Source organism: Pogoniulus pusillus, chromosome 16, assembly GCF_015220805.1.
Source record: "Pogoniulus pusillus isolate bPogPus1 chromosome 16, bPogPus1.pri, whole genome shotgun sequence".
NCBI lineage: Eukaryota > Metazoa > Chordata > Aves > Piciformes > Lybiidae > Pogoniulus > Pogoniulus pusillus.
This window is the reverse complement of record NC_087279.1, coordinates 23372642-23391929: the sequence shown is the minus strand read 5'-3', so window position 1 is coordinate 23391929 and position 19288 is coordinate 23372642. Positions and strand designations below refer to the sequence as shown.

The 19288-nt window shown below is 41.9% G+C and overlaps 1 protein-coding gene across 7 annotated transcripts in view; it reads right to left on the bottom strand.

Moving 5' to 3' along the window:
- Positions 1-19288, bottom strand: part of ATXN7 (ataxin 7) — a 198002-nt gene that overhangs the window by 5988 nt on the left and 172726 nt on the right. For all 7 annotated transcript variants that reach the window (XM_064156998.1, XM_064156997.1, XM_064156999.1 and 4 more), the window contains 6 exons: positions 8759-9014; positions 7837-8099; positions 4957-5039; positions 1845-2110; positions 1235-1433; positions 267-388 (listed from right to left, as the gene is read on the bottom strand). In XM_064156998.1, the coding sequence (XP_064013068.1) occupies positions 267-388; positions 1235-1433; positions 1845-2110; positions 4957-5039; positions 7837-8099; positions 8759-9014 (1189 nt within the window). The remainder of the gene's footprint in view (positions 1-266; positions 389-1234; positions 1434-1844; positions 2111-4956; positions 5040-7836; positions 8100-8758; positions 9015-19288) is intronic.

Here is a 19288-nt window from a genome sequence, read left to right as displayed (position 1 = left end):
GAGATGAACAAATAAAAACCTACGTAGCTACCATTCTGTGCAACGACAGCACTGCAATTAATGAGATTGCATCTTGAGGCTGATTAATGCCACCGGACTGTTTGACTAAATTAATAGTCCACTGTTGCAAAACACGTGAAGCACAGACGACCAACCTTTGACCCTGTTCATCTGAACACAAGATTGCTGTTCTTTGGGTAGAATCACAGGCTCGGGGTATTTCTACAAACACCAAGAAGAATAAGAACTCTTTCAGGGCTACTCACTTCCACATCTGGGAATTCAGATGCTTCTCCAACATGCTGTCAAGTGCACATCGAACGTGGTTCCACCGCTTGTCAAACACGTAATAACCTCTTCCAACTTGCCGACTACCAAATGTGCAAAACTGAAAAGACAGATTTTCATTGGGGTTTCCTACCTGCAGCAACAACTCTGCGACTTGCAAGGCACATCTCTCTAAAGAAATATTGCTAAACTCACGTGGGGTTAGGTATTTAAGTCAAATACATTTAAAAAAAGAATCAATTCTCTCCAGAGACTATTCCTGATTTTTGGCCTTGGTATACCAAGATCGTTTTGTCCCACCTGATGCTCCCATACTTGGCAAACACGAATCCCTCTGATCGAACAGGGAAGGACAGTAGGACGTGTTTCTACATGAGTATAAATAAACTAGTACATATGTAGCTTCTGGGGAGCTATCAGCTATCTGTCTGCAGTCTGGTTTTGGTTGCTGTTGGGTTTTTTTGGGGGTTTCTTTTGTTTGGTTGGGTTAAGTTAGTTGTTTTTTTTTTTTTAAAGGAGATAATTTGCTATACAGGCTAGACAATAAAGCTTGTGTTTTTAGTTCAACTAACAAGCTTTTGTCAAGATTTAAGTCATAAAACACCACCTTACTGCTACCTTGAGTAAAAGATGTGTGGGTGAAAGTCTGATAAGAACATCTCGTGTCTACGTGTTCTCATCCCAAAACCACAGCCCTTCAAAGCAGTTACCAATTTCACCTTAGGTGTTTTGGCATTTTGCTTTCCTTCAGGTTGTATTTCTTTACTACATTTACTGTGCAGCTACAGTTAAACCCTTCACTATGAGGCAACAAAATAATTCTCTCAAAATCTAGGAAGAAAAAGAAATCCCCCTCCCAATAGAAATCCACCCTTAAACCCCCAAAGGAACTTGTTTCTCAGTTCAGAGGAAGTGAGAGAGCAAGGCTAACCAACACAAAACCTACAGCGGCTGGTTGAGGATGATGACCTGAATAATGACAATCCAGTTTTTCAACAGGCTCTTCTTTTTCATCACATTCTCCCTCATCACTGGATAACCGAGATGCTGGCTCAGCTGCAGGCAAGGGAGGGTGTAGGGACTCATGGACAGAAGGAGACTCACTAGGGGCATTTCCACTGTGCTGGGCTGGACAGACTGGAGGCCTGGACAAGGCAAGCAGTAAAGATGTTATTGAACCAAGTGTAGTTAAATACCCCAAGCTTAAGCCCTTACAGTTACTGCCAGAAGGAAATCTGCATTAACAGATTTCTGCTGTTTTCCAGTTTTCTAACACCTCTAAGGACAGGAGGTTTGGTACACCTGGCAAAGCAGCACTGCCCAGTCACTGCTGAACTGCTCTCAGTGATGCAAGTCAGCTTTAACTATTTCAAACACCAAACCCTCCTTGTTAGGAGTAACAGCTCAGTGTGTAATTGCTAATTGAAGGCAGACAGTCATTGGGCCTAGAGCAAAAACACTGCACTGTCCAACAGATCTGTATCACTCTTTCAAACTCCACCTGAAGAAGCCACCAGCACTAAAGTCATACCATTGAATCTGAAGATTTTCCTTACCTTGGAAGACTGGGGGGGTGAGGTTTGGGTTTATTAGGTAATAAAGGCTTTGTTTCTGTAAGAGTAACTCCATGAGAATTTTGGTGCAGCTCCTGGGAAGTTTTAGTAGGTGAGGGATGTGGTTCCCTGAGAGGAGGCATCTGCTGATGATGATCCGAATGTCGAAGAAGTTCCTTTTCCCTGGTTTTGCTTTTGTGCTCAGCTAATAACACATCGAATCGTTTTCTTCGACCCTGTACAGCCCTCCGCTGGGTTAAGGAATGTGTCTGCAAAACCAGGAATCAGTCATTAAGCCCAGCCTATTAGATTGGTGGAAATCAAACACTCAAAACACGTGTCTGCAGCTCTAAACCAGAGAAGATCATCACACTTGGTTTAGTAAACAAATGGAAGAATGACTTAGAAGGAAGACACAGTTTAAAACCGCCTGGTGGATCTTAGAATCAACCAGGTTGGAAGAGACCTCCAAGATCATCCAGCCCAACCTAGCACCCAGCCCTGGCCAATCAACCAGACCATGGCACTAATTGCCCCATCCAAGGCTTTTCTTGAACACCTCCAGGCACAGCGATTCCACCACCTCCCTGGGCAGCCCATTCCAATGCAAATCACTCTCTCTGCCAGGAACTTCCTCCTCACATCCAGCCTAGACCTCCCCAGGAACAGCTTGAGGCTGTGTCCCCTTGTTCTGTTGCTGGGTGCCTGGCAGCAGAGCCCAACCCCACCTGGCCACAGTCTCCCTTCAGGTAGTTGTAGACAGCAATGACCTTCAGGTAGTTGTAGACAGCAATGAGGTCAGCCCTGAGCCTCCTCTGCTGCAGGCTGCACACCCCTAGCTCCCTCAGCCTCTCCTCACAAGGCTGTGCTTCAGGCCCCTCCCCAGCCTTGCTGCCTTTCTCTGGACACCTTCCAGCACCTCAACATCTCTCTTGAATGGAGGAGCCCAGAACTGGACACAGCACTCAAGTTGTGGCCTGATCAGTGCTGAGCACAGGGGCAGAAGAACCTCCCTTGTGCTACTGTATCCATGTCTGAACAAACTAAAACCCAGCGACTAAGTAAAGAGCTGGTTTCAAATTTCTTTTCATGAAAAGGAAGTGCCACAGTTTTCTGAGGTTACGAGCAGAACTGAAAAATCTTCTACAGTTATATTTGAATGGCAAACTAGCACACAACCAAAAATATTAAATACTTGCTTTCACTTGTGAAAGTAGTTAACACAAGAAAGGTTTAAAATCACTTGCAATGGGAGTTGTGAGAACTATTTATAAAACGTCTTTGCCTCTCTCTTTATCCTGATGTATTCCTTAAAAAGCAATCAAGCAGGTATTAAGGAATGCAAATAAACACAACACAATGCACAGTCAGAGAGAACTCTGCCCTGGGCTGCAGCAAGAGCAGTGTGGGCAGCAGGGCAAGGGAGGGGATTCTGCCCCTTTGCTCTGCTCTCCTCAGACTCCACCTGCAGTCCTGGGTGCAGTTCTGGAGCCCTCAACACAAGAAGGACATGGAACTTTTGGAGCCAGTCCAGAGAAAGCCACCAAGATGCTCAGAGGGCTGCAGCAGCTCTGCTATAAGGATAGGCTATGAGAGTTGGGGCTCTGCAGCCTGGAGTAGAGAAGGCTTCCAGGAGACCTTATAGTGGCCTTCCAGTATCTGAAGGGGACCTACAGGAAGGCTGAGGAGGCACTATTGACAAGGCCTTCTAATGACAGGATGAGGAGTAACGGGTTTAAACTGGCAGAGGGGAGATTCAGACTAGATGTTAGGAAAGGGTTGTTTGCAGTGAGGGTGGTGAGACACTGGCACAGGTTGCCCAGGGAGGTTGTGGCTGCTCCCTCCCTGGACTGAATGAGGCCTTGAGCAACCTGTTCTAGTGGGAGGTGTCCCTGCCAATGGCATGGGTTTGGAACTGGTTGAGCTTTGAGGTCTCTTCCAACCTAAACCACTCTACAATTCTAACTGCTGAATGGTGCACATCAGAAGATATTTATGTGCACATACAGCACACATCAGAGGCAAAGTAAAATAGATGGAAGTTATTTTCCTGAATTGTTACAGTCACATCCCATACCTTGTAAGTTCCAGATGGCATAAAAGACTTGACTAGGTTCATTTTAGTAAGGTAAATAATTATTATTATATAATTCAGACACAAGGAGCAATTCTGAAGAATACTCTGAGTAGGCACAACGTGAGGAAACACTAAGGAGCACTTTTACCTTCTCTTTTACACTTCTCATTTGCCTAGTTCCCTTGGAAAACCTCAAAGCTTCTTCCTCCTCTACCAGCAAAACAATTGCCTCCCCCATGCAATTCCAAAAGGGCGAAGTGTTCATGTTTAGTTCCTCTGGGTCATCAGTGCCAGCTTCACTTACCTTTGCTCTGTAGGTGGTTTATTTACCAGATGCTTCCTCTACTGACAGTTAGCTGCTTTGTAGGAAAGTAGCTAAATATTACACAGTTGCAGGGGATCTGGATTTCTGATTCCTTCAGACTAAGTGACACTTCTCTGTCCCCTAAGATTTTTGAGGCAGAGGACAGGCTTCACCTGACTGAGAGTTTTTATGGCTTATATAAAATTAGAGTTTGACCCCCAGATGCACCCCATAGATTTTTCAGAAGACTCATTTCTGAGTTGGCGGTGGTTGTACATGAAGCAGCATTAGCAGTTACACCTACACCTCCTAAGCATCTGCTGCAGCCTTTGCATGGGGGGGAAAGGAGGGCCTGTGAAAGGGAAGAAGCTTGATTCATTTAAAGTCTGTATAAACAAATAATACTTGTAATGCTTAAGAGGCATTTTAACATCTGTGACCTAATTGTGATCCCCAAAAAGCAGGATGTGCTGGCCCTTTGCTACCTATATGGAGTAGCAATCTGTCCTATGCCCACAGCTATGTTAAAGGGTTCACAGAACACCACCAGAGCTCCAGGTTACTTTAAGAAATGCATTTTTGAACAAATAATTAACTGATTCCTTCCTGCTGCTGGGCAAGTTTGGGAGGTTGTACCATTTATTGTGATAACTACTGACAGCAGAAACCTTATTTTTCTGTCATATTCCTGAATTCAAACTTTACATAATCTTATTCAGATTAAGATATCCTACCTTGCATGTCAAAGACCTAGTACAAGGTTTCCTGGTTTCCACATCAATGACACCACAGTATATATCAGGATCAAATTCTCTCTCTGTCAAAGGTACATAGCATTGAAAAGTTATCAAAAGACGTTTTGAAAGAGTAATTTATTTTCATCTTAAAAATTAACCACATTGAAAATTGTTTTCAAACTTAACACAGGCAAAGGTACCAAGAAAAATGAAAGAAACAAGAACATGTTCTACACTGAGCAAGTTTATGGTGTGCTGAAATCCAGATTTACAAACAGCAGGGAGAAATGCACTAGTGCAAGGGATCCCAAAGGAGGAGCAGATTGTGCATGTTAGCATTAGAGGTCAACATAAATGTGAACTGTGACTAAAAAAATGGTAGGGTTTTGCTTTTGGTTTAGGGATTAAGAACTCTTCTACCATTTTACTAACTCTAAATGACTATGCCTGAAAAGTGTGAAGAGTAGACCGGGTTTACATTTTGAGTTTGAAGGGCTAGCTGTTCCAGTTTTTAATGTACACTTGCACATTCCATGTGCAAGGAAAGAAAAGAAAAACCTTCAAAGATAGTAGCAGAGTATAATTTTGAAATTGTAAGCACTGACAGGCCTTTGGAGTCTGTAGTTTCTGAAAGCAACAGACACATCTCAAGTTGTTCGTGTCCTCTAAGAGTATATCAAGTTACAAACTTAAGTTCTAATATATAAAACATACTTGATTGAAGTTGCAGTCTTACTAAAGGTCTAACGTATAGAACATACTCAACTGCAAGTTACAGTCTTATCAAAGTTCTAATATGTAGAACATACTCAATTGCAAGTTGCAGTCTTATCAAAGTTCTAATATATAGAACATACTCAATTGCAAGTTGCAGTCTTATCAAAGTTCTAATATATAGAACATACTCAATTGCAAGTTACAGTCTTATCAAAGTTCTAATATGTAGAACATACTCAATTGCAAGTTACAGTCTTATCAAAGTTCTAATATGTAGAACATACTCAATTGCAAGTTACAGTCTTATCAAAGTTCTAATATATAGAACATACTCAACTGCAAGTTGCAGTCTTATCAAAGCTCTAATATGTAGAAGATAATTGCAAGTTGCAGTCTTATCAAAGTTCTAATATGTAGAACACACTCAACTGCAAGTTGCAGTCTTATCAAAGTTCTAATATGTAGAAGATAATTGCAAGTTGCAGTCTTATCAAAGTTCTAATATATAGAACATACTCAACTGCAAGTTGCAGTCTTATCAAAGTTCTAATATATAGAACATACTCAATTGCAAGTTGCAGTCTTATCAAAGTTCTAATATATAGAACATACTCAATTGCAAGTTACAGTCTTATCAAAGTTCTAATATGTAGAACATACTCAATTGCAAGTTACAGTCTTATCAAAGTTCTAATATATAGAACATACTCAACTGCAAGTTGCAGTCTTATCAAAGCTCTAATATGTAGAAGATAATTGCAAGTTGCAGTCTTATCAAAGTTCTAATATGTAGAACACACTCAACTGCAAGTTGCAGTCTTATCAAAGTTCTAATATGTAGAAGATAATTGCAAGTTGCAGTCTTATCAAAGTTCTAATATATAGAACATACTCAACTGCAAGTTGCAGTCTTATCAAAGTTCTAATATATAGAACATACTCAATTGCAAGTTGCAGCCTTATCAAAGTTCTAATATGTAGAACATACTCAATTGCAAGTTGCAGCCTTATCAAAGTTCTAATATATAGAACATACTCAATTGCAAGTTGCAGTCTTATCAAAGTTCTAATATGTAGAACATACTCAATTGCAAGTTGCAGCCTTATCAAAGTTCTAATATGTAGAACATACTCAATTGCAAGTTGCAGCCTTATCAAAGTTCTAATATATAGAACATACTCAATTGCAAGTTGCAGCCTTATCAAAGTTCTAATATATAGAACATACTCAATTGCAAGTTGCAGCCTTATCAAAGTTCTAATATGTAGAACATACTCAATTGCAAGTTGCAGCCTTATCAAAGTTCTAATATATAGAACATACTCAATTGCAAGTTGCAGTCTTATCAAAGTTCTAATATATAGAACATATTAAATTGCAAGTTGCAGTCTTATCAAAGTACTAATACATAGAACATACTCAACTACAAGTTACAGTCTTATCAAAGTACTAATATATAGAACATACTCAATTGCAAGTTGCAGTCTTATCAAAGTTCTAATATATAGAACATACTCAACTGCAAGTTGCAGTCTTATCAAAGTTCTAATATATAGAACATACTCAATTGCAAGTTACAGTCTTATCAAAGTTCTAATATATAGAACATATTAAATTGCAAGTTGCAGTCTTATCAAAGTTCTACTATGTAGAACATACTCAATTGCAAGTTGCAGTCTTATCAAAGTTCTACTATGTAGAAGATAATTGCAAGTTGCAGTCTTATCAAAGTTCTAATATGTAGAACATACTCAACTGCAAGTTGCAGTCTTATCAAAGTTCCAATATATAGAACATACTCAATTGCAAGTTGCAGTCTTATCGAAGTACTAATATATAGAACATACTCAACTACAAGTTACAGTCTTATCAAAGTACTAATATACAGAACATACTCAATTGCAAGTTGCAGTCTTATCAAAGTTCTAATATATAGAAGATAATTGCAAGTTGCAGTCTTTTCAAAGTTCTAATATATAGAAGATAATTGTAAGTTGCAGTCTTATGAAAATTCTAACATATAGAACATACTCAATTGCAAGTTGCAGTCTTATCAATGACTGTAGTTGATTGTTGAAACTTATTTCCCTATGTTCTATATAGGGATTTCTATGGATAAGTTAAGAGCAGTACAGCAGATAATAATTAAGAACAATTACCTGACAATCTTTTATGCAAAAATTTCCTGTTGTTTGTGTTTTCTTCAGGTTTCTTTTCCAAAAATGGAGGCACAGAGAGAAGACCTTTACCATTCAGTATCTGTCCAGGGGAAGGCAAGGGTGGCTTTGGTATTGAGGGACAATTAAGGCCAGTCTTTATTGAGGAACTCACAGTAGTAGAACAAGTTGGACCAACAGCAGCTTTCAGTTGGGCACCATCTATCTTTGGATGAATCTTTTCCACTTTGACAGATGGAGTCATACTATTATTTATGAAAAACAAAAGGGGGAAAATTGAAAGTTATAGTCATAAGCTGTAAAAATATGTTATTGTTCCATACTACTCTGTTGTAATGATAAATGTAGACCTTCCTCCTTTATTTCCAGTCTTCATTTTCTTATCTTTTTTTAATTTGCACTTTTTCAGTCATGTTCCTAATCTCTCCTGTCCTTTTTCCCCCAGTTCCTACTAAGTATTTCAGTCATCAGGACTTCAGAAACCGTTATGTGGATTCACAGGTACAGTTCATCACCAAAGCGACTGGAATGGGCCTCCTTTACCTATGAGAAATGCCTTTATTTGTGACAAGACATTATTCTATAAGTTGCAATCTACTTGTGCAAGTCAAAAATCACCTAAATCAGAGCCAAAACACCCTTATGATCCAAGCATGTGGATTAGATGAGAGAATTTAGAGTCCCTAGCAAAATAGCCTTTATAATGATGTAAGATGCAGCTTTGCAGGAGTTCTTGTTCGATAGAGTCATGAGTTTTATCTATAATCTTAGAATGGGCTGCTGGAGGAGTTGAAAGTGATTCTCTCTTAAACCAAAAACCCTCTAAAATGAAAGCAGAGTCTACTAACACAGCAGTGTCTGTGCAAGAAATACTACTGAACCCTATGTCAAGAGGCATACTCACAGTTTGTCATGGGGAACTTTGCTGTGCTGTACCGAATGCATTAACCTGTTGTTTCCGCTTATCTGCAGTTTGTCTTTGGGTGATTTCAGCAACTTGGAATTTGATGATGATGCACTAGTAGTACCTCCACTGGATGAACGATTGCTCCCACTTCCACTGCTACTTTTGTTTTTCGAAGGGAAGGATGAAATGAGGGAAAATACTGAAGAGGTGGGAGGAGTCAGAGGCGGCTTGCTGGAGGAGCTGTGTCTTCTTTCTGAAACAGTGAGGAATAAAGGGGTTTAAACTTCTGTACAGAAACAACTCTGAAATACTTCATGTTGTCAGCCACTCCATCTAGATTTTTCCTTTACTGGCTTGGAAGATTTTCTGCCACAGACAGCACAGAGGATTCAAGCCTTGCTGTAATCCATGAGGCTTCACTTATTGCTGGTCCCAGCTGGTTACAGAAGTCACTTCTATCTTTGGAAGCTACATTTCTCAATCACTTAAGCTTAGTTTTCAATAACATCCTCTACTCTCTCTCCATCTTAGAGGACAAGCAAATGAAAATTAGACCTGGAGCTCAGATGCATAAAGAGATCCCTATCCTCAGGCCAAGGAAGCTTAACTATCCATTTCCTCAAAGGGAAGTTTGACTCCAAATGGTCAAATCCATGCTGGAACCAACATTTTAGCTTTTGCTTCATGATGACCACTAGATCATGGTGTGGTCCACTAGATCTTCAGGGTGGAACGTCCCTGAGAAGAGCTGCTTAAGTATTGACCTACATTGGGTTTTGGGGTGTTATGGTTGTGAGGTTTTTGTTTTGTTCTATTATTTTTTTTCCACAGTATGATCAGTTCATTAGGAACGACAAAAAGAGCAACAGATAGTGTTCTACACACACACAGACAAAATCTGAACACTGGAATTAGAAGTGGTCAGGTTCAATGAATCAGAAAAGAAATGATTTAATTACTATTAAACCATTATCATTGGTATATTGCTAGAACTATTTCAATCTAAATGTGTACATTACGAGGGTAGCTCTTTGGAACAATGAATTCTCAGTCACAAAACACCTAGCAGCTTCAGGGACTATCAGCTCTGCCTACATGTGGACATGGTAATTGACTGTTTGTTTAGTGGGTACTTGGACACCTGTGATTCCCCCATGATTCAGGTAATCAACTCCTGATTAAGAGATCAGTATATGCAAACCACAGATCTAAGAGAAAAATAAGTATCAGCAGGTCTGGCAGGGAAGTGGAAGGGCACTTTTCTCTTTGACAGTGGTAACATCTCTTTCTCAGCCAAGAATTAGCAAAGGCACCCAAATCCATGACTGCTCAATCCTAGGATCAGCTTACAAATTTTGACTTAAATTTAGTTAAACTAAAAGAAGCAGGCTTCTTATGAAACAACAACAACTACCACTAAGTGTAAGTCAAGTTCTGTGCAAGCTCTCAGTCTCTAAAGCTCTGGGAAACACAAGTGAATACATCTGTGTTCTGCCTATATGACCTATTTTCCCCTGAATCCTAAATACAGCAATCACAAACCACTCGGATGGTGATCAAGCAGGACTCCATTTGTAGCTGGAAGCCATCAAACATGGCAGCACCAATGTCATCAGAGGCATCGAGGGTGACAGAGCACTGGAACAGGCTGCCCAGAGAGTTTGTGCAGTCTCCTTCCCTGGAGGCTTTCCAAACCCATCTGGATGCATTTCTGTGCACACTACCCTGGGTGATCCTGCCTTGGCAAAGGGGTTGGACCTGATGATATCTAGAGGTCCCTTCCAGCCTATAAAGGTTCTGTGATATGTGATCTGTGATCACTGGCTGCACAGCTCCTGCAAACAAGACACCAACAGCGTACGAGAGGCAAAAGGGCTCAAGGGGAAAATGTCAAGCCACTTCAGTAGTGCAAGAAGAGGATGTAGGAGTCTAACACCTGGCAAGCTAATTTCTTTTAGAGGTGGGGAAAACAGCCTTTGAAATATGTTCATTAGCTTGGAGGAAGGAGGGGGAAGAGCACAGACCTTAAGCTAGGAAACAGCTAGGAAACGCCAGACAAGAAGCTGTCTCTCAGACTGAGCCAAGTGATAGGTGTTCCTCTGGTTAATTGCAAAATGCAAACTACCTAATGAACCTTCAGCAAGAGAGTCAGTGCTTCTTCATTATATCAACTTATTTTGATGCCAAAACCGGCTGAGAGGTCAGGGGAAATGCTCAAAAGAAACGTGTAATAAATGCTGTAATGTATTACCCATCTCAAGAAACAGCCGCTTTAAAATGACAGTATTTAGAACAAGTTATCTGTGGTGTTCAGAATCATCTACTTCATTTTCTAGAGCCAGGTGCCATTGAAGAGTTTGTAAGTGAAGCACATTAGCACATTTATGTTCCAGCAAATGGCTGTGGTTCTAATATGACAAACTGCTTGTTGCTAAATGTCTTTTTATAGCAATGGCAAGAATCCCTGGAGCAGCTCTGCTAAGTTACTATTTGAGTTCAGTGATGCTACACCCTCTAAGATTACTCTGTGAGATAATGAGAAAAATTGCTCAATACTCTTCCACCTTCTGTGTATGTAGAGAATTCAAAGTCCAAGTTCTTATCACAGTTACACACAACCTCTAATAAGGCAGAGGCTGACTAATGCCATCTTTGGGAGTTTGTTTTGATTATTTTTTGTGTGAAGGAAGAGAAGGTGTTACACTCTTGGAAAAAAACAGGCAGAGGAGAAGAGAAAGGGACTAGTAATGGTAGTAAGACTGAGTACCTCCTTTTGCCCCATTATTAGGGATAAACAAAATATTAATCTCAGATATTAATTAATTTTTTTAATGGCAACTTTAACTGGTACTGTTCTCGTACTACACCAAGATGTTACTGTTTCACAGGATCACAGAATTTCTTAGATGGGAAAAGACCTGGACTGGATGATCTTGGAGGTCTCTTCCAACCTGGTTGATTCTATGATTCTATGACCTTCAAGCTCATTGAGTCCAATCATTAGTTCCACACCGACAAGTCCTTGACTAAACCAAATCTCTCAGCACAACATCTAATCACTGTGAATCGCTATGGTTGGAAAGGACCACCATGATTTGTATGAATGTTTGACAGCAGCAACAGGAAACAAGTAAGTTAACACATGAAAGTGTTTTGAAGTGCTGAAAATCAGAAGGAGTGACCTAAGAGCTAAAGCTAATGGTTGCTCTCAGGCCAGGATTACAATCTACCTGTCAGAGAGAACTGCCACCCGACAGACAGATGTATGATTTGGAACAAAAAAGCCAAATGAGCTTTTTCTAGAGTTCTGGGACAATTCCTGAGAGTTACATCATTTTAAGTCGGCGAAACCTTCACCTACTCCTTCCATATGTAATCAAGACTTGGGCAATTATCAAGAAAATGACAAGACTTTTCAGCTATTTTCATATAACCTGCCTGGACCTGTTTTGTACTGACTTAGATGCAAGCAAAGGTAGTGTTGACTTACACCCAAGTACTAGTGCTTGCTAATATTTCACCTTTCAATCCTTCCCTTAAGTGAAATCTACTTAAGGTCTCTTTTGTAAACCATCTGAGCACTACTGATGTCTTGTCTTACTGGAGAAAGCTAACATTATTTTGGAAACCAAATATGTTTGAAGCATGGCATACTTTATCTAATGCATGTATTTATTGACAGGCTGACAGAGGCCTTTAATGGGAAAATTACCACACAAACTGTCACTTGAATAATCCAGACCATGCTTATTATGCTAAGCATATTACAATGGTAGATTCTACTAATCATCTGCCAATCTACCACGGTTTCCATTTGCCATTCACTCTGACTCAGCCTGAAAACATTGAAAAACATAATTATCTCCAGGTGTTCAGAGTTTCAAAGTTAGCACTCGCATCCCTTCCCTTCACACAACTCTGAAAAGACAAAGCATCTTTTGATTGCCAAGACTGCTTTCAGAACAAAAAGGCATATTTCAAATACTCTGCCTGGGGAACATGGTTCTAAAGTCTAAATTTGGGAGGAGGATTATATGGGGTGGGGATGGAGTGAGTGCTGTTGGGGTTTGTGGGCTGGGGGGGTGTATGTTAGATTTCTTTGGGGATTTTTGTTGTGGTTTGGTTTGGGAGATTTTTGTTGTCAGATTTTCTTTTTTAGAAGGAATCATAGAAGGAATCACAGAATCAACCAGGTTGGAAGAGACCTCCAAGATCATCCAGCCCAACCTAGCACCCAGCCCTAGCCAGTCAACCAGATCATGGCACTAAGTGCCCCAGCCAGGCTTTGCTTCAACGCCTCCAGGGACAGTGACTCCACCACCTCTCTGGGCAGCCCATTCCAATGCCAATCACTCTCTCTGACAACAACTTCTTCCTCACATCCAGCCTAGACCTACCCTGGCACAGCCTGAGACTGTCCCCCCTTGTTCTGTTGCTGCTTGCCTGGCAGCAGAGACCAACCTCACCTGGCTACACCCTCCCTTCAGGTAGTTGCAGACAGCAATGAGCTCTGCCCTCAGCCTCCTCTTCTGCAGGCTGCACACCCCCAGCTCCCTCAGCCTCTCCTCATAGGGTTTGTGTTCCAGGCCCCTCACCAGCTTCGTTGCCCTTCTCTGGACACCTTCCAGCACTTCAACATCTCTGTTGAATGGAGGAGCCCAGAACTGGACACAGCACTCAAGGTGTGGCCTAACCAGTGCTGAGTACAGGGGCACAATAACCTCCCTTGTTCTTCTGGCCACACTGTTCCTGATACAGACCAGGCTGCCATTGACTCTGCCGCCCACCTGGGCACACTGCTGGCTCATGTTCAGGTATCTACCAGTACCTCTAGGTCCCTTTCTTCCTGTCTGAAGAGGCTGATGAGACAACACCCCGGCAAAGGCTGTGTCTTGTCTCTGCTTGGTGACCAGGACTACCTGTTAACTATCCATTTGCAAAAATACAGTGACAGTTTGTGTGCTACTGGACCTGCAGTTGAGTAAGAATTATATATGGATACTGCCAAAGCACACAGAACCCTAATAATATGGGTCTGGAGAAGTTAACGATCTTGAAGAGACTTAACAACCTCCCTTGGCCTACATTCTTTCTGCCAGTTTTCTTTGCTTTAAGATTTTCTTTCCCACTGTTTAATTCCCATGAAATACACCCTCATTTCTGACAAAACGGGAAAAGGTTACCTGGAGGGAGGATAAGACAAATTTAAAAGTGCTTTTCACCATCTCTGGCTACCACCACCTATTCTTCCAAGTAAACATTTAGATTTTGTGTGACTTATAATAAATATTTTTCTATATTGTTGTTTCCATATTAACATAATGTTGTGGTAGGCCTAACAGACCCAAAATAGGCTTGTACATGTCCTGCCTTGCCTAGGCAGGTTTTTCTGCTCCACCAGAGAGGCAAGCATGGGAAATGGACACAAAAGAACCTGGAGCCACTGAGTCTGGCCTGCCCAGGGTCCTGTGGTATAAGCTGCACACACTCAGCTTGTACCTGCCTAGTGCAAGGCCTGTGCTGTTCCCAAATTAGGGACAAGTGAGCCTGTGGCTTTGCCTGATATGGTAAGGTTTGGCTGACTGCCATCCTGCTTGGCTGTGCTGTGTCCAAAGGGCAATTAGTCTCGGCCCACATTGATAAAAGGAGATGTGCAGGTGAACAACCTGTTTTGCTTCCCTGCTTTTGCTTCCCTGCTCTGTGCCTGCTCTCTCTGCTGTGCCCAGCCCTGCTGCCATTGCACACTGCCTTACTGCTGCCTGCTGAACTCCACTGCCGCCAGTTACCAGAGCAGACCCTGGATGCCTGCACACGATCAGCCTGTGTGGCCAGCTGGCATCATGCTGAGACTGCACCACATCTGCCTCTGCACCTGCAGGTCCTGCCTGGAATCCCTGGACATGTACACAGATGGTCCAGAAGAAGCCAGGAGACAAGGTCAGAGATTGTCTGCATCCTGTCCCCAGGAGCTGGGGAGATTCAAGCCTCAATGTCCAACAAGACAGAGTCCCCTGAAAGCATTTGGGTACTGTCAGGACTGTGGCCAGCCCCTGTGAGTGGGTAATAATAATCATCTGTGAGTAAATGACTAAATGTCTCTTTGTAATTCTCTGCTGCCTTCTGCCTTAGAGCAGAAAGAGCTCCTCGGGCCCAGCTACTGGGCAAACAGCGTACTGACCACAAGCGGCATTTGACCGCGGGAACTTCTCTTCCAGTTCAGTTAATGTTTCTATATTTTGCTGGTTATTACTAGATCTGGATATTATCCACAGAATGTTTCCATGACCACGTAAGAACCAAAATATTATTGAAATTAGTGGTCCGGGGTGGCAGAGTTCTGAATAGCAAAATTAATGAACAATATTAATGTTGGAAAATAGCATCTGGCAGCAATTTTCCCTCTACCCAACACCTAAAATAAGCTTTTATTTAGAAAAAGTATTATTTTGTTTAGGGTTTGGGTTGTTTTAAATGCTACTTTATTTGTTGTATGCTTAACAAAAATCAACAAGAAGAAGAATTAAGAGTAACAACACACTATAGTTTTCAAAATGTTCTCCCAAGTCCACACCTGGTTCTCAATATTTACAAAGTGTTTTGTGCTGTTTATTCTCTTTGGGCATCAATTAATACCTTTAAGCAGCCATTACAAGAAGTACAGATAAGATTTCATAAATCCTTTCTTTTTTTTACTTTAATCCTGAATTCTTATGCAAGTACAGGGTAAAAAGTCAAACTGACCTGTGTCAGTGCTAGCAGAGCCATCACTGAAAATGAAGCACACTCATTGGAACCTGTGCAAGTTCAGTTCAGTGAAATAGGTTTTAACTTCAGTTAACAATCAGAAAGAGTTTTTTCCACAGGTTAGTCTAGGTGTTAAGAGTGCCCTTCGGACTACAAAAGTAAATGTGCATATTGAAACAAAGCACAAAGATAACTTGTAAGTATTGTTCCATAGATCTGTCTCACCTCAAGTGCAAGCATGATCAAAGCACAACTTAAAGCAAACATTTTTTTCCATCATATTCAGCTACTGTTTATTTTGTAAGAAATAAATCAAAGCTAAGAAATAGCTTTCACCTGAGAATAAAAAATTTCTCTAAGAGATCCAGAGCTATGACATGAGAGGAGAGCACAGAGACTGGGACACTGCTGTGGAAGAGCAGCTCACCAGATTTTACTCAGCAACCAGTTAAAATCCCTTTTGTGGCTTCACCACAAATGCCTGTGTTGGGCTCTTTTCCACCACCACTCTGACCTCAGCACAACAAAGAAAAAGATAAAAAAAATAAATTAGATCCATAAGGATTTCACAAGGGAGACTGGAAATAAAACAATCATGGGCATAGCAGGCAAATTATTCTTCCTTTGATGCCACTCTGGCAGCATGCAGCTGCTTGGGAGCAATCGCCTGTGTGGGACCTTGATCTGCTGCTCACTCACTTATTGCTGCTTCATTATCTCCCTCTAATCACGGGGCCTAGATACCAAGGATTCTGCCTTAATCTTCCACTGATGTCCCTTTAATCATCCCATCAGTTCTGTTTGCACTCTAAGTCAAGATGAGGTCACTCCATCTTCCATTGTGTGGGGTTTAAACTCTTAGCTGAACAGACACCATCTAAAGAATGTTAGATTTTTCACTCCAGCAAGAAGAAGTTTCAGACAACAGTATTTGTGGAGTCCAAGCTATCAGTATGACAGATTGCCAAGGCTTGATTGGCACCAGCACAATCTGTCATGTCTCTAGAGAGACTTCTTGATATTGCACTAAAGCTCACTGCTTTGCAACTGGCAGCTGATATTACTGTTTAGCACCCAGTGGTAGCAAAACCACAAAGAGAATCTGACTGATAGTCACGTATGCTTATGTCAGTTCATTCACAGAAGTAACATCTCAGAAGAAGATGGGGGGAAAAAAAGTGTATCATTTCTACTGCAGCATACCAAACGCAAGTCAGTGACCCATAGGCAACCTGCACATTGCTTTATGTATTTACATCACTTACAAGGGGACACAGTCTCAAGTTGTGCCAGGGTGGGTATAGGCTGGATGTTAGGAGGAAGTTCTTCACAGAGAGAGTGATTGGCATTGGAATGGGCTGCCTGGGGAGGTGGTGGAGGCACCATCCCATGAGGTCTTCAAGAAAAGCCCTTGCTGCCATGGCAGTTAGGCAGCCATCTCCACAGCATGCTGCTCAGCACCTGGGGCTGAATGTAGCTCTCCTTTTGTAGCTGGTTAGAATCATCTCTTAGGTCACCATCCCTGGAGGTGTTCAGGAAAAGACTGGGTGAGGCACTTGGTGCCATGGTCTAGTTGACTGGATAGGGCTGGGTGCTAGGTTGGACTGGATGATCTTGGAGATCTCTTCCAACCTGGTTGATTCTATGATTCTGCTACCACAATGGTCTTCCTTATCTTGATCAGAGTTCTTCAGTATTATAAGTAGCTTTTATTTGTATCTATCGCTAACAGTAATAGATACAAATTAAACCTAATAAGGAGCCTGCTATAATTTTGATTATACAGATTATGGCCAAGTTAGCTATACTGATGCAACTTGTGTCCTGCACCTCCTCACTTGAAAAATAATCAGTGCAGCTGCAGCCTGGAAGGTTTTGTGTAACCTACTTCCTATCAGCCCAGGACTTCCAGGCTACACAGATTTTAGCTTAACTTTCACTTCAGTTTGGTTTTAAAAGCAGATTTACCAAAGCACTTATAGGAAATGCAAGTAAAGTTGGGAACTGGAAAAGATCCTCTAAGAAGTGTCCTGGGCATCTTCCCCAGCCTCCCTGCACCACACTGGTTCTGCCACTTCAACCCTCTGAAGTTTTCCAATGGTTATATTTGAGTATTTGCAAAACTATTTACTCAGCTCCCAAGTGGTGCTGTGACAGTTACTGTTATTCTGTTCATCTCATTACAGCAGTTGTAGAGAAAAACTGGCTACTTTTAAAACTGTAAAACCAATTACTCAACTTCTGATTTCTAAATATGCATAGCATTTTCCTAGAGTTTTACTTTCAAGACTCAAAATCCACTCACAACAGCAATAACTTCTGATAAAAGAGGCATGAAATTCTGCATAAGCAGGGTCACAGTTTTGTTGATGCCATTGAAGTAAACAAAATGAAGAGTGGAGAAAGAACTTTCACTAGCAAAGATCCTGAATACCAACTTCTATACTTTAAAACGGTACTTGAGACAATTCTGTAACTATAATTTCAAGTATGTAAATGGTGGTTTAAAAAATGTTACAAGCAGAGCGAAGCAGGATAGCGTCACAATCATATAATCACAGAATCAACCAGGTTGGAAGAGACCTCCAAGCTCAGCCAGTCCAACCTAGCACCCAGCCCTAGACAGTCATCTAGACCATGGCATTAAGTGCCTCATGCAGGCTTTGCTTCAACACCTCCAGGGACAGTGACTCCACCACCTCTCTGGGCAGCCCATTCCAATGCCAATCACTCTCTCTGACAACAACTTCCTCCTAACATCCAGCCTAGACCTACCCTGGCACAACTTCACACTGTGTCCCCTTCTTCTGTTGCTGCTCGCCTGGCAGAAGAGACCAACCCCACCTGGCTACAGCCTCCCTTCAGGTAGTTGTAGACAGCAATGAGCTCTGCCCTCAGCCTCCTCTGCTGCAGGCTAAACATCCCCAGCTCCCTCAGCCTCTCCTTCCAGGGCTGTGCTCCAGGCCCCTCCCCAGCTTCGTTGCCCTTCACTGGACACCTTCCAGCATCTCAACATCTCTCTTGAATGGAGGAGCCCAGAACTGGACTCAGCACTCAAGCTGTGGCTTGAGCAGTGCTGAGCTCAGGGGCAGAAGAACCTCCCTTGTCCTACTGGCCACACTGCTCCTGAGCCAGCCCAGGATGCCATTGGCTCTGCTGCCCACCTGGGCACACTGCTGCCTCATCTTCAGCCTACTATCCATCAGTACCTCCAGGTTCCTTTCTTCCAGGAATGGCCACCTCCACCACAGAACTGCTGCAAACCAAGCCCACAACCAGCACATCTCCTCTGACTGACAAGGTTACCACCACAGAAAGGAGTGTAAGCAGCAGATTGCAAAGACTTAAGAATATAGTAAAAAAAAACCCAGCAGCATTACAATGAATTTGCATAAATAACCTTCATGTACATCCCCTTCTCCACTGCTGCCTCTTCACAGCTCTCTGTACATGGCTACAGCTTGTTTTCCCATTTTGCCATTACTTATCACTAATCCTTTCAAAACCCTTGTATTCTGTGCACACGAGTAGCTCTGTAATCAATTTCCTCTCCAGGATTTCAAATTCCTCCTCAAAATACACAAGGTCTGCCCTGAGAGATGTAAAATAACCTCTGAGGCACCAAGCAGTTAATACTGTCATCCCCAGTCTGCGGATGGACTAGGATTTTGCTGTGTTGTGCAGTGACAAACTGGTATTAGGGACACTCCCATCAGGTTTGTTTCAGCTACTTGGAGCCCCATAGAGACCTGTAAATCTCTTATGAGCAGCTTGGGAAAACCG